Source organism: Rhinatrema bivittatum, chromosome 13, assembly GCF_901001135.1.
Source record: "Rhinatrema bivittatum chromosome 13, aRhiBiv1.1, whole genome shotgun sequence".
Classification (NCBI taxonomy): domain Eukaryota; kingdom Metazoa; phylum Chordata; class Amphibia; order Gymnophiona; family Rhinatrematidae; genus Rhinatrema; species Rhinatrema bivittatum.
Genome location: NC_042627.1, coordinates 81,238,720 through 81,254,566, shown reverse-complemented (window position 1 = coordinate 81,254,566; position 15,847 = coordinate 81,238,720). Strand labels below are relative to the sequence as shown.

At 52.6% G+C, this 15,847-nt stretch overlaps 1 protein-coding gene across 5 annotated transcripts in view; it reads right to left on the bottom strand.

Annotated features, from left to right (window-relative positions):
* The window catches only part of CORO2B (coronin 2B), a 99,430-nt gene that overhangs the window by 49,404 nt on the left and 34,179 nt on the right, over positions 1-15,847 (bottom strand). For 3 of the 5 annotated variants that reach the window (XM_029574404.1, XM_029574408.1, XM_029574405.1), the window contains exon 2: positions 1,145-1,345. The exons of 1 other annotated variant lie outside the window; for it this stretch is intronic. In XM_029574404.1, the coding sequence (XP_029430264.1) occupies positions 1,145-1,345 (201 nt within the window). Of the gene's footprint in view, positions 1-1,144; positions 1,346-2,131; positions 3,802-15,847 lie in introns of those variants that run through there. One more of the 5 variants, XM_029574406.1, reaches the window with a different exon arrangement.

Below are 15,847 nucleotides of genomic sequence, written 5' to 3'. Positions count from 1 at the left end.
TGCACCTAGGGAGGCCCAGAGAGGTGGTGGTGTGAAAGGCAGGCTGGGACTGACGTCCTGCTGCAAGAGTGTGGCGATCAGCCACATCATGGAATGGAGGGTCCAGGCCGGCATCAAGAGAGCAGGTGAGCGCGGCAGTCCATGGCCTTGCCACGCGGACTAGCAAGCATAACAGGACCAGATAGGGACAAGTCTCAGCAGCATGGAACAACTAATCCAAATCTTTATATAATAAAAGAAACATTTGAGCATTAGAATCTCATTAAACAGTACAGCACAGCGATTCTGGAAGCTAACGTATGCAGTTCTTAAAAGCTAACGTAGAGAAGAGAGTGAGCAGTGCTAGCAATGTAAGCATTCTAAGCTTTGGGAGGAGGCAGTACACAGAGGGCCTAGGTTCAATTCTCCCTGGGTCAGCCATCATGCAACAGTGACACCAATGCCACAAAAGCAGGTTTCTGGAAGGAGCCCTGGTGCGTGGCTTCCAGTTAAGGACTTATTGCTGCAGTGATTAGACCAAGAAGTTGGGAGGGAATATAAAATAAAAGGAATAATCCTCGGATAGTTGCAAATGAAGGCTCATGGCGACAGATCTCAGCTCTGCTTCCAACTGAGCTGAAAGGAGCAGGAGAAAAACTGCTGGGTCAAAAATAGAATGAACCCCCCCCCCCCCAAAAAAAAACCAACAAAAAGCATCGGGAGGGAAGTCTGTGCTGTGATACGGTAGAAGCGATAGGCAGTGCTTGAAATGACCCTTTATTTACATTCAGCAGATCCAAGAGTTCCTTTAGCATTATAGACGGATAGTGCTAGTGGAGGATGAAAAGTGGCGCTGTTGAGCAAACCTCAGAATATTAGAAATGACATCTATTCGTTATATTCTCATTTAAGTCCACAAGCACTAAGCACAATTACGGAGAGGCTCTGCTGATGTACCACAATGCAGCTTTTCTGGGCTGAGCAGGAGGACTCTGAACAGAAATGGACCATAGAAGGAAGGCCAGGAGCAAACCCACTTAAACACCAGAGACCAATAACACAACAAGAACACCCGAGTTCCTTAGAACCCCCATCTTCCCATGTCAAACAGCAGAAGGTGACATCCCAGCGCTTCCTGTGTGGAATGGGAGTGAAAAGTACGAACCTGCTCCAGAGGGATGACCAGAAAGGCTCCTCCGCCAGCACACTCTGTTACAATAGCCAGGAACTTGGCATTGACGGCACAAAAGTGGTTGTCATGCACGTTCTTGGTGATGGGGACGCCATCAAAGCACTGCTCTCGGTTTGCCACCTTCCCGTAGACATTCCTGAACTTTGAGGTGCGATACTGAGGACGCCATGACATCTGGGGGACAAATAAAGACAGGCACTGTTTACAGACATCGGTTCTGCCTTTCAAACCCATACCCACTTCTTTTCTGGGGCTAAACGGCTTAACAAATTGCCCTGATTTTCTATTCTTACCCGACTGTAAATTGTTGTAGAATTTTAAAAACATGACAATTCTGCCTAATAACAAAGCAATTTACAGTCAGGTAAGAATAGAAAATCAGGGCAATTTGTACATTTTGGTGGAATCAGAGTTTCCCTTTGCAAATCTGGCAGCCAGTGGTGGCCTAAAATTGCCCGTGGACTTTTCACCTATTCCGAAGCAGATGCAAAGCACGGGAAATAATGCACCAAGTGGGGATTTCAAAACGAAAAGTACCAGGTGTACTTTCCTGTCCCTCCCTGGCTCTGCACGCATCCTGAGGCAGCCACAAACAGCAGCGTCATTTTCAGCACAGGGAGTTTACCTGCGTAGCTCCTGAGCGCATGCTGTATCTGCTAGCAGGTAGGTGCTGGGAAAGGGCTTACATCCTGCAAAGAATTTTTGGAAAAGCTGAACTATTCTGTGTGCTGTGAAATACACCAACTCTGAATCAATCCTGCGTGGAGTTTAAGGTTTGAATGTAATCTGCAATTAACTCCTATTTAGTAATCGTCTAACTTTTATTCCTATTGCTGGTCATTGACAAACTAACAGAATAGTTAGATTTAAATCTACCCACTCCTTAAACAGCTTTAAAAATGTTAACACAAATTAAGTGCTGTTTTGAAGAAGCAACGCCACCGGGAAGGAGACCATTACCTTGGGGTGATCCTGTAGCTGTGACCTGCTCTCCAGATGCCGCCTTTTCCTCTCATATTGAGGATGTCTCTCCAGGGGAGAATGCCCAGGAGGGAAGGGTTAGGGCTTCCGAATGGAGATAGCTGGGTGGCTCCTCCACAGCAGCACAGGCGTTGCTAGACTGGAAGTTTTTATTTCTAAATTCCCGTCTGCCTCAACGTCTTCAGGTCTGCCACTCATTCTCAGAGCCAGGAACTCTTTGTACACAAATAGGCCTCTCAGACAGATGTGGCACTCTGTGCAAAAGCCTGGCTCGTCCGCATCCCACTGCTGGACGGTGGTCTGCATCTTCATTTTTGTTGAGCTGTTAAAACTTTTTAAAGCTTAAATACCTTGATGCATGAAAAGGTTTGGAGGCTTAGGGGTACCTGACTTACAAGTGCTTAATGCTGCATGTTTGCTGCACTATATATAAGAATGGGCTTAGAGAAGGGTTGATGGAGGAATTAGTTTGGCCACATAAAGATATAAATTGAAATCATTTTCCTAGAAATTTAGTTAAAAGCGTTACATGTCAACACATATTGAACTGCGGCCTTCGTGAAAGCGTGGAAATGGGGGTGAGTTTGGGATCACAAAGAGTTTAATGTTTCGCCTTTCCTACATTTGACTGGACATCAAACTTTTCCAGTTGGTCTTGAAACATCTGTATTTCATACATGGGAAAAGAAGAGGCTGTACTGCTTAAGCCAACTAGTTCAGGATGATTTGGGTTCTTTGAGCTCTTTTCATCAATTAAAAAACCCTAATCGGACCTTCCAGCAAACTGTTTTTTTTTCCGCATATTTACAAATCTGACACTGTAGTCTAAAGACTTGTGATGGAAAATTTGAAAATATTACTTTTTCAGACAATGAGACTTTTATCTATACAATTCCCAAATTTAACAAAGTTGGAATTTGGGGACACTTATTGAACAAATAGCTCACTGCTACTCATCTTGATAAGTTGGGGAGATACTGAAATGGTGACTTGGGGCATGAAATGGAAGTGGCAGATATTGTACATTTGCTTTTTCAATCATTTATCATCTGCCAACCTAAGAGATACAATTCAAGATCGTACATCGCATTTATGGGAATTGGACATATGTTAGTAACATTTGCTGGAGGGGTTGTAACTCTGTGGGATCCTTTTTCCATATCTGGTGGGTTTGTCCTGTTATTCGGTTGTTTTGGAAATAGATAATGACTCTTCTTTCAGAGATCCTACAAGAAGTTATTGTTTTGTTGTTGGAGATTGCACTTCTGAATTGTTCTCTTGAAAGTATTGTACTGTTTCCCAACTTCTGATATAACAGTTTTGCATAGCGGCCAGGATTAAGATTGCCTGCTATTGGAAACGGAAAGCTGCCCCGCCTCTGAATAAGGTGTTATCCAGACTTGATACAGTGTGTGAGCAAAATCACAGCTGCTAAACGACATGATTTGCGGAAATTTCACTCCATATGGGGTCCTTATATGTCCTGGAGGGAACATATGTCATGCTTATCATTTCTTTGTTAGGTCATTCCAATGATCTGTTCATCAGTCTTGCAGTGCAATGACACAAGGCACTCTTGCACTTTGTAGATGTGCGGAAAGTCTGGGGGAGGGGGGATCATATTGACCATTTATTCCTACTCTTTCCTGTCTTTTAACCAGGTTACAATCCATAAAGGACATCTCCTATCCCATGACTTTTTAGTTTTCTTAGAACTTTTTCATGAGGGATTTTGTCAAACTCCTTCTGAAAATCCAAATACACCACATCTACCAGTTCACCTTTATCCACGTGTTTATTCTTCCCTTCAAAACAATTAAGCAGATTTGTGAGGCAAGACTTGCCTTGGGTAAAGCCATGCTGGCTGTGGCTCATTAAATCATATCTATTTATATGTTCTGTGATTTTATTCCTTATAATATTTTCCACAGTCTTTCCCGGCACTGAAGTCAGGCTCACCGGTCTAAGGTTTCCCGGATCACCCCTGGAGCCCTTTTTATATATTAGGGTTACATTGACCACATAGGAAAATGTGGGAGGGAGGTTCCGGAAGCCAAATGTAGGCTCTTAGGTAGAAAGCTGAAATCCAGAACCTCTCTGAAACGCTCCCTGTTCCACCCGCAGGTCCCCAGAGGCAGGAGAGCTCTAGAGTCTCAGCACATAGATGAGACGATGGTGCAAGGAAGAGGGATTCAGTTTTGTGCAACTGGGAAGGGGGGAGTCTTTTCTGAAGGGATGGGCTCCACTTTAACCAGGGTGGAACCAGGCAGCTGGTGCTAACCTTTAAAAAGGAAGTAGTGGGGAACCCCCCTTCCGCCTGAGCATCCAGACAATAAAAGTTCCAAAGGAAAAACTAACAGTGGTGCATGGCTCCTCTCAGATGCCATCCCGGGACCCTGCAAGACCACATTTCTGAAAATTAAGATGGGAGAGGAAAGGACTCTGAAGCAGGATAACAGGGGGTGCTAAAGGGCAGGAATCTGTCTGTACTGGTTAGGCAGGGGGGTGGGAAGCTGAAGACTGGAATCACAGTGCAGTCGTTTGCTGAAAAGGGTACGGGGGTTGGCACAGTGACATCTAGTGCATGGCCTTATTGAAACAGCAGAGAATTAGGAAATATTACAGAGGTCTTGCCTCTAGACACTTTCTGCCTTTTTTCTCCAAATTCCTTTTCATTTTTATTGTTTGTGGATTTGTTTTGCTGCTCTGTCCCACTAAGATGTGGGGCTGCTGTGCTTCTGCATTATCCAGCTCTTCTTTTTACCCTACGGAGCTCACTGGGGGCTATTACACAGGTTTGCAATGCATCACAAGGTCAGCCATGGAGAAGGAAAGAAGCCTGGGTCGCACTGGGTCACACAGTCAGAAACTGGTGGACGTCGGACGGGACCCTGGCTCTATCGCACTGCAAGTTGTGCTTTTGCATAAACACGTCAGCACACAGCCTATGAAACCATCTGTATGCAATCAGGAAGGCAGGGCACCTTAGCACCAAACCAAGTCCCTGTTCTGATACAGCACAGCCTGACTCACATCTCTGAGCCAGCGCTTTAAGGATTCCTTATTTGCATAACCAGGGAAAGTGGGCTGAGTGGCTGCTGGAAAGCACTCAATCCGGCCGCTTGCCATCAGCTACTCAAAGCCACCTTTCTGCAGACAGACTCTCTGCAGGACTGCACTTCATGATGAATCTGAGTGTTCATTGCAGATTTCTCTGCAAGATCCTTAGTGCACAGAAGGAGGGGTAGAGACCTCCAGGCTCCATGAATTGGGAGGGAATACAAAAGGGAAAACAATGCCTCGGTAGCTATGAAGGAAGGCTCCTGGTTCCCAATCCCAGCCCTGGGAGGAAACTGCTGGGCCAAAACAGAACCCAGAGAAGGGGCTACTAAAATTGTGCAGAGCCTTGTCCATCAGGTCAGACATTGGTTATAAAGATACAAGACAGGGCCTTTTTGGTGGAGGTCATGGCGAGTCAGGAGGAGCCAATTCTTCACAGATGGGCGAAGGTTTAACAGAACAGCCCCAATCTCTGGAGAGGGTAAAGGAGCTCTTCCATCTGTGTCTGAGGCTTTAGGAATAAACAATCCATGCTACAGGGCCAAGAGGAAACGTCCCTGCAGAGCACCAGGTGTCTCAAAGAAGGTGCTGCCATACATTCGGTACCTTTACATGCTCAGGACCGGTTAGGAACAAAATCTCCATAACAACTGTCCAAAGCCTGGGAGGCATCCTCCGTCTGTCCAGCAAATGAAGATAAAGCAGCCCAGACCCAGAGCCCCCGTTAATCTCCAAGGAGAACCCACATTCCAAGAAAGGAGCACTTTTAGCCAAGGAGTAACCATGGTGAAGACAACAGCAAGCACAAAACAGATTAAAATGACATTCCACTTTTCAAAATATTAGTTTAGGATGAAAGTCTAATCTACATAACAAGGAAAGATTTACTCCATGCACATGAGATTTCTGAAATAACCAATGCAGACACACAGAGTAACCAGGAAAGAAGCAGCTATTTTGTTTGTATGCTGTATCTTACTTATTTATATTCCGCTTTTCGACATGGATTACATTCAGGAACATCAGATGTGGGCTGATATCAGACGCACAGGTCATGTGGGCTGTGTTAGCCATGATGAGACTTACAAGCAAGGTGACTCAGACTAGCAGGTCTGGAGAATATGCAGAAAACAAAAATCGGATGCCAGGGCCAAGCAATTCTGTCAAGGCCAGTACCACACGTCCTTTAACAGAACCAAAGCTTATAGAAGAAATTGTGCGATGTCTGTGGATGTGCAATGCAGAGAGACGGAGTTAAAGGTTCTTCAGACGTCGTAAAGCTATGCAGCTCACAAGCCACCAGGCACTGCGGCCTCCTGTTTTAAAATACAGATTCACACACGTAACTGTGGCTCCCGCTCCAGAGCGCCCACACCCTGCCCCTTTGGCTCATGCACGTGCATATACACGAGTAGATAGCGGGTTTTTAAAATCCGTGTTACTCACATGTGGCTCACAAACACCCCTATAAGGGCCTATTAGCTCGAGCGACGCTTTCAAAATTTGGCCCTTAATAGATTGGATCCTAACAATATGGAGAGAATGCATCCTTATAAAATGGATGAAAGAAGGGGAGCCCAGTGAAGAGCAACCGCAGATGCTAATGCTAGAGATCTTCCAAAATGAGAAAGGATTTACTCCTGGCTAGGAACCAAAAAAAGGAAATGCCAAGTTCAGGCGAATTCATAAGGAAATGAGCAATGCAAGCAGGGAAGGCTGCACCGAGGTGCCAAGAGTGAACTGTTTCCCGGTGTCCAGCGGGAGCAATATAGTGGCACAAGATATCCAAATCTGTACTGAATGAAGGAACCAGGCACTGAGGGGCAGAGTGGTCTTGTGAGAATGAAGGATTCAAAGGGCCCTGAAATGACCCATTAGAAAGTCCCGTGCACACGCGCTGCAGGGTTTCAAAAGGAATGCACATAACTTCTCTCAGAAAAGCCTCACACCCCAAACGTTTAAAAACAAGAAGCACATTTGTGCTGTTTTGGGAATTGGAAATGTTGTCATAGAAAACAGTTATTTAAAAACAAAAGAAGTGTATTCTCTGCCAGCTCTTCCCATCTCGCGAGCCTCACCGGTTCTCTGCTCTTCCAGGCCTGCCCTGTAGAAAGAAAACAGGAGATTTGTTTGCTTTGCTGTGAAATTCCTGCTTAAACTGTTCCTCAACCCTTTCCTCACCAAAAGTAAAACAAAGCAGTGCAGCTGGCACAGAAACCATCCCTCCCCCTACCCAGAGTCCACAGACGTTCCAAGAAAGCGAAGAGCAAACCCGAATCCCAGCTCAGGGAACAAAGAGGCCCTGACGCCAGCCCTTACAAACCCACAAGCAGCAGGAAGAGGCTCTCCATGCAGCCCTGGCCCCAGCAGAGACGGGTGGAAGGGGCTTCCACGTCGCAGGACAGAGCAGGATGAGGCTCTCCATGCAGCCCTGGCCCCAGCAGAGACGGGTGGAAGGGGCTTCCACGTCGCAGGACAGAGCAGGAAGAGGCTCTCCATGCAGCCCTGGCCCCAGCAGAGATGGGTGGAAGGGGCTTCCACGTCGCAGGACAGAGCAGGATGAGGCTCTCCATGCAGCCCTGGCCCCAGCAGAGACGGGTGGAAGGGGCTTCCACGTCGCAGGACAGAGCAGGATGAGGCTCTCCATGCAGCCCTGGCCCCATCAGAGACGGCTGGAAGGGGCTTCCACGTCGCAGGACAGAGCAGGATGAGGCTCTCCATGCAGCCCTGGCCCCAGCAGAGACGGCTGGAAGGGGCTTCCACGTCGCAGGACAGAGCAGGTTGAGGCTCTCCATGCAGCCCTGGCCCCAGCAGAGACGGGTGGAAGGGGCTTCCACGTCGCAGGACAGAGCAGGATGAGGCTCTCCATGCAGCCCTGGCCCCAGCAGAGACGGGTGGAAGGGGCTTCCACGTCGCAGGACAGAGCAGGATGAGGCTCTCCATGCAGCCCTGGCCCCAGCAGAGACGGGTGGAAGGGGCTTCCACGTCGCAGGACAGAGCAGGAAGAGGCTCTCCATGCAGCCCTGGCCCCAGCAGAGACGGGTGGAAGGGGCTTCCACGTCGCAGGACAGAGCAGGATGAGGCTCTCCATGCAGCCCTGGCCCCAGCAGAGACGGGTGGAAGGGGCTTCCACGTCGCAGGACAGAGCAGGATGAGGCTCTCCATGCAGCCCTGGCCCCAGCAGAGACGGGTGGAAGGGGCTTCCACGTCGCAGGACAGAGCAGGATGAGGCTCTCCATGCAGCCCTGGCCCCAGCAGAGACGGGTGGAAGGGGCTTCCACGTCGCAGGACAGAGCAGGATGAGGCTCTCCATGCAGCCCTGGCCCCAGCAGAGACGGGTGGAAGGGGCTTCCACGTCGCAGGACAGAGCAGGAAGAGGTTCTCCATGCAGCCCTGGCCCCAGCAGAGACGGGTGGAAGGGGCTTCCACGTCGCAGGACAGAGCAGGATGAGGCTCTCCATGCAGCCCTGGCCCCAGCAGAGACGGGTGGAAGGGGCTTCCACGTCGCAGGACAGAGCAGGATGAGGCTCTCCATGCAGCCCTGGCCCCAGCAGAGACGGGTGGAAGGGGCTTCCACGTCGCAGGACAGAGCAGGATGAGGCTCTCCATGCAGCCCTGGCCCCAGCAGAGACGGGTGGAAGGGGCTTCCACGTCGCAGGACAGAGCAGGATGAGGCTCTCCATGCAGCCCTGGCCCCAGCAGAGACGGGTGGAAGGGGCTTCCACGTCGCAGGACAGAGCAGGATGAGGCTCTCCATGCAGCCCTGGCCCCAGCAGAGACGGGTGGAAGGGGCTTCCACGTCGCAGAACAGAGCAGGATGAGGCTCTCCATGCAGCCCTGGCCCCAGCAGAGACGGGTGGAAGGGGCTTCCACGTCGCAGGACAGAGCAGGATGAGGCTCTCCATGCAGCCCTGGCCCCAGCAGAGACGGGTGGAAGGGGCTTCCACGTCGCAGGTCAGAGCAGGATGAGGCTCTCCATGCAGCCCTGGCCCCAGCAGAGACGGGTGGAAGGGCTTCCACGTCGCAGGACAGAGCAGGATGAGGCTCTCCATGCAGCCCTGGCCCCAGCAGAGACGGGTGGAAGGGGCTTCCACGTCGCAGGACAGAGCAGGATGAGGCTCTCCATGCAGCCCTGGCCCCAGCAGAGACGCGTGGAAGGGGCTTCCACGTCGCAGGACAGAGCAGGATGAGGCTCTCCATGCAGCCCTGGCCCCAGCAGAGACGGGTGGAAGGGGCTTCCACGTTGCAGGACAGAGCAGGATGAGGCTCTCCATGCAGCCCTGGCCCCAGCAGAGACGGGTGGAAGGGGCTTCCACATCGCAGGACAGATTAGCAGCCCTGCTCAGCCAGGCATGGCCAGGCGCTAAGTGACATGCAAAATGTTCTCAGGATCCAGCACTTAAGCAGGAAGAAAGGCCGGACTTGTTGAGGGCCTTGCCTGATGAGATGGAGGCTGAAGCAGGAAATTGGTACAAGAGCAGCTGTGTAAATACTTTAGGCCTTTCTGAATCACCCGCTTAACTAAGGTCATTTTGAATTGCAAGTTTTGAAATCAGCACATGTGGTCATTTTTTTCCTTTTTATTAGCTATAGAGGCTTCCCATTTTTTTATTTATATTTTTACATTTGATGTTAAACTTCCTTTGGTGAGTTTTACGATGTTAGTTATTGTCACCGAGTTATACAAATGTTGATAGATTGGGTGAGAAATACTGATGTCAGGGCACTGGCCAGCATGCTCGGGCTCAGCAGCAGGGTCTTTCGTTTTCAGTTTTAACTGATTTTCATCTGTAAATTCCCAGATTTAGTCCGATTTTCACCCTAATTTCCTGTGACTTGAAGAGCTGCAGCTGAAAAGATTTCCTTCCATCCTGGCCGGCCGGAAGCCAGTGCAAGTCCTGTCCTCTCCATCCCCGCCTCGCCCCAGCCCTCCCCTAACAGCTGCTGCGCTCTCCTTCCTACAGGAGCCTCACCTGCGTGCCAGGTGCTCAGAGGTGAGGCCTCAGCCACCCAAGGCTGCGCGGCTCGGGGGAAGGGTCAGGCTGCTGGAAAAGCTCTGGAGCCAAAGCACCAGCCAGGTTGCAGCTTCGCAGTCACCCAAAGCCAGAACAACTTGCTGGCGGGCTCCTGGGCTCCATGCAGGTGCAGAAGGAGGAGGATCCTGGAGCCACCACAGCCGATAAGGGAGGAGAGATAGAGAGACTCTTCAGAGAAAGAAGGGACACAATAAAAGAGTGGAAGCAAGAGAATAGAAAAGATGGAAATGCTGGAAAGAGATCACTTAAATAATCATTTGTGGGGAGTTCATATAGGCGACCTGGGACCTAAAATGACCAGTCCTGACTTCTGTCCTCCAAAATAAAACTCCAAAATTTACCAAGAAAAATTAAGAGTAATTTTTTGTTTGCTGATTTCCTCCATGTTTAATCTTCTCATAATAAACCCTGATAAATTCCTGGGAAAAATAAAGAACCATAAACAATGAAAATGAAGTTCCCTACTCATCAGAAAGGCATGAGGGGAAGACACTGCCAGGCACTGCCCAGCACACACAGAAAGGAGAGAGAGGGAGGGACACTGCCCAGCACACACAGGAAGGAGAGAGAGGGAGGGACACTGCCAGACACTACCCAGCACACACAGGAAGGAGAGAGGGGGAGGGACACTGCCAGACACTGCCCAGCACACACAGGAAGGAGAGAGAGGGAGGGACACTGCCAGACACTGCCCAGCACACACAGGAAGGAGAGAGAGGGAGGGACACTGCCAGACACTGCCCAGCACACACAGAAAGGAGAGAGAGGGAGGGACACTGCCCAGCACACACAGGAAGGAGAGAGAGGGAGGGACACTGCCAGACACTGCCCAGCACACACAGGAAGGAGAGAGGGGGAGGGACACTGCCAGACACTGCCCAGCACACACAGGAAGGAGAGAGAGGGAGGGACACTGCCAGACACTACCCAGCACACACAGGAAGGAGAGAGGGGGAGGGACACTGCCAGACACTGCCCAGCACACACAGGAAGGAGAGAGAGGGAGGGACACTGCCAGACACTGCCCAGCACACACAGGAAGGAGAGAGAGGGAGGGACACTGCCAGACACTGCCCAGCACACACAGAAAGGAGAGAGAGGGAGGGACACTGCCCAGCACACACAGGAAGGAGAGAGAGGGAGGGACACTGCCAGACACTGCCCAGCACACACAGGAAGGAGAGAGGGGGAGGGACACTGCCAGACACTGCCCAGCACACACAGGAAGGAGAGAGAGGGAGGGACACTGCCAGACACTACCCAGCACACACAGGAAGGAGAGAGGGGGAGGGACACTGCCAGACACTGCCCAGCACACACAGGAAGGAGAGAGAGGGAGGGACACTGCCAGACACTGCCCAGCACACACAGGAAGGAGAGAGAGGGAGGGACACTGCCAGACACTGCCCAGCACACACAGGAAGGAGAGAGAGGGAGGGACACTGCCAGACACTGCCCAGCACACACAGGAAGGAGAGAGAGTGAGGGACACTGCCAGACACTGCCCAGCACACACAGGAAGGAGAGAGAGGGAGGGACACTGCCAGACACTGCCCAGCACACACAGGAAGGAGAGAGGGAGGGACACTGCCAGACTCTGCCCAGCACACATAGGAATGAGAGAGGGAGACACTGCCAGACACTGCCCAGCACACACAGAAAGGAGAGAGAGTGAGGGACACTGCCAGACACTGCCCAGCACACACAGAAAGGAGAGAGAGTGAGGGACACTGCCAGGCACTGCCCAGCACACACAGGAATGAGAGAGGGAGACACTGCCAGACACTGCCCAGCGCACACAGAAAGGAGAGAGAGGGAGGGACACTGCCAGGCACTGCCCAGCACACACAGAAAGGAGAGAGGGAGGGACACTGCCAGACACTGCCCAGCACACACAGGAAGGAGAGAGAGGGAGGGACACTGCCAGACACTGCCCATCACACACAGAAAGGAGAGAGAGGGAGGGACACTGCCAGGCACTGCCCAGCACACACGGAAAGGAGAGAGAGGGAGGGACACTGCCAGACACTGCCCAGCACACACGGGAAGGAGAGAGAGGGAGGGACACTGCCAGACACTGCCCAGCACACACGGGAAGGAGAGAGAGGGATGGACACTGCCAGGCACTGCCCAGCACACACGGGAAGGAGAGAGAGGGAGGGACACTGCCAGACACTGCCCAGCACACACAGGAAGGAGAGAGAGGGAGGGACACTGCCAGACACTGCCCAGCACACACAGGAAGGAGAGAGGGAGGGACACTGCCAGACTCTGCCCAGCACACATAGGAATGAGAGAGGGAGACACTGCCAGACACTGCCCAGCACACACAGAAAGGAGAGAGAGTGAGGGACACTGCCAGACACTGCCCAGCACACACAGAAAGGAGAGAGAGTGAGGGACACTGCCAGGCACTGCCCAGCACACACAGGAATGAGAGAGGGAGACACTGCCAGACACTGCCCAGCGCACACAGAAAGGAGAGAGAGGGAGGGACACTGCCAGACACTGCCCAGCACACACAGAAAGGAGAGAGGGAGGGACACTGCCAGACACTGCCCAGCACACACAGGAAGGAGAGAGAGGGAGGGACACTGCCAGACACTGCCCATCACACACAGAAAGGAGAGAGAGGGAGGGACACTGCCAGGCACTGCCCAGCACACACAGAAAGGAGAGAGAGGGAGACACTGCCAGACACTGCCCAGCACACACAGAAAGGAGAGAGAGGGAGGGACACTGCCAGGCACTGCCCAGCACACACGGAAAGGAGAGAGAGGGAGGGACACTGCCAGACACTGCCCAGCACACACGGGAAGGAGAGAGAGGGAGGGACACTGCCAGGCACTGCCCAGCACACACGGGAAGGAGAGAGAGGGAGGGACACTGCCAGGCACTGCCCAGCACACACGGGAAGGAGAGAGAGGGAGGGACACTGCCAGACACTGCCCAGCACACACAGGAAGGAGAGAGAGTGAGGGACACTGCCAGGCACTGCCCAGCACACAGGAAAGAGAGAGGGAGGGACACTGCCAGACCCTGCCCAGCACACACAGGAAGGAGAGAGAGGGAGGGACACTGCCAGACACTGCCCAGCACACACAGGAATGAGAGAGGGAGACACTGCCAGGCACTGCCCAGCACACACACAGATCGATACTCTAAGGCCGCGGTAGAAACAGTGCGGCAGTGTCAGGTGCACCCTCGTTCCCTGCACGCACAGTTCTCTTCACCTACCGCTCGATACTCTCTTCAAATTGCATGCAAATGCATGCCGCGGCTGCGAAGCCTTAGGCAAGCGTTAGGCCCGCACAACCCATTTTACTGTATAGAGCGCCTATACAGTATCCTGGGTTCGCGGGCCTAACGCTTCATGGCCGCGCTGGTACCTGTCATTTCAAATGAGGACTGGGGCTGCACCGGAGACCGAACGGGGCCTTGAGCACCGAAATCGCACGGGCATTCATTCACTGCCGGCAGGGGCCGTGCATTCATCCAGGCAGAGGGAGCCGGAGGCCGCTTTCGCCACCGGCTCCCTCTGCCTGGATGAATGCACGCCCACCCGGCCGCGGCCTGCATCGAACACGCGCCCACCCGCCCGCCGGCTCCCACCGCCGCCTGGATCCAACGCGCGCCCACCCGCCCGCCGGCTCCCACCGCCGCCTGGATCCAACGCGCGCCCACCCGCTCGCCGGCTCCCACCGCCGCCTGGATCCAACGCGCGCCCACCCGCCCGCCGGCTCCCACCGCCGCCGCCTGGATGAACGGGCGCCCATCCGCCCGCCGGCTCCCGCCGCCGCCTGGATCCAACGCGCGCCCACCCGCCCGCCGGCTCCCACCGCCGCCTGGATCCAACGCGCGCCCACCCGCTCGCCGGCTCCCACCGCCGCCTGGATCCAACGCGCGCCCACCCGCCCGCCGGCTCCCACCGCCGCCGCCTGGATGAACGGGCGCCCATCCGCCCGCCGGCTCCCGCCGCCGCCTCGATGACCGCACGCCTGGGGGATTCGGAAAGTGACAGTTTTACCCCCATTTTTTACACTTTATTCCCGTTTTAATTTTCGAACACCACACTAACACCAAGTAGAGGGTAGGCGGTAAACTAACAGGTTAAGGCCGCGGCAAAATAGCGGGTTACAAAGGAGATAATCTGAGCGAGCGTCACAGTATCGGAGGGGAATAGTTAATTCCTTCATTATACAGCTAATTCGTTCATTTACATATCATGTACATGCTGCGTGCGGAAAGGGTTATGCGTCTGTTTTAAGAAGCGCTAAGGACGCGTGAAACTGGAGACTGTATCGCTGGATCTCCTTACGCGGCTGAATTGTGCGCTCCCAGCACGTTACAGACGGGAAATCTTCAACCGCACGTTACAGTATCGACCTGACAGAAAGGAGAGAGAGGGAGGGACACTGCCAGGCACTGCCCAGCACACACAGGAAGGAGAGAGAGGGAGGGACACTGCCAGGCACTGCCCAGCACACACAGGAAGGAGAGAGAGGGAGGGACACTGCCAGGCACTGCCCAGCACACACAGGAAGGAGAGAGAGGGAGGGACACTGCCAGACACTGCCCAGCACACACAGGAAGGAGAGAGAGGGAGGGACACTGCCAGGCACTGCCCAGCACACACAGGAAGGAGAGAGAGGGAGGGACACTGCCAGGCACTGCCCAGCACACACAGGAAGGAGAGAGAGGGAGGGACACTGCCAGGCACTGCCCAGCACACACAGGAAGGAGAGAGAGGGAGGGACACTGCCAGGCACTGCCCAGCACACACAGGAAGGAGAGAGAGGAAGGGACACTGCCAGACACTGCCCAGCAAGAAGGCGAGAGCAGCAATCTTATACAAGGAGGTTCATATTTGTCTCGCTCAGAAGACAAGGGATAGGGAATAACTTTTACTCTGACCTCATCAGCACTTTGGCAGTGATATCCCAGTCCTTTGGAGGGGTGAGGCCCTCTGCTCGGCTAATTCACATCAATCCATCCAAAAAGCACTAATTCAGCACAAGGCAGAGTCCTCCACTTCTCAGAAAACTGCTAGATAGAAGCTCGTTATGGCCAAAAAAATCCAAATTAGTATTTCAATAGTCATTGTCCAAGCATAGCAGGGAATATCCTGAAGCACCAGATTTCTCACACACACACAGACACACACACACACGCACACACACATACACAGACACACACAGACACACACACACACGCACACACACATACACAGACACACACACACACGCACACACACATACACAGACACACACACAGCCACACACACACACAGACACTCACACACAGACACTCACAAACAGACACTCACACATGCATACACACACAGACACACACACACTCACTCATGCATACACACACACAGAGACACAGACACACACACAGACATACACACACACAGACATACACACACACACACACAGAGACATACACACACATACGCACACAGACACGCACACACACGCACACGCACACACACACAGACACACACAGACACACTGACTTGTTCTTCCTTCACAAGAAGGAAAAGAGCCTGCAGAGGTTCCTATGCCAACAATTGGCTGTCAGGCTCGTCTGCTCGTCA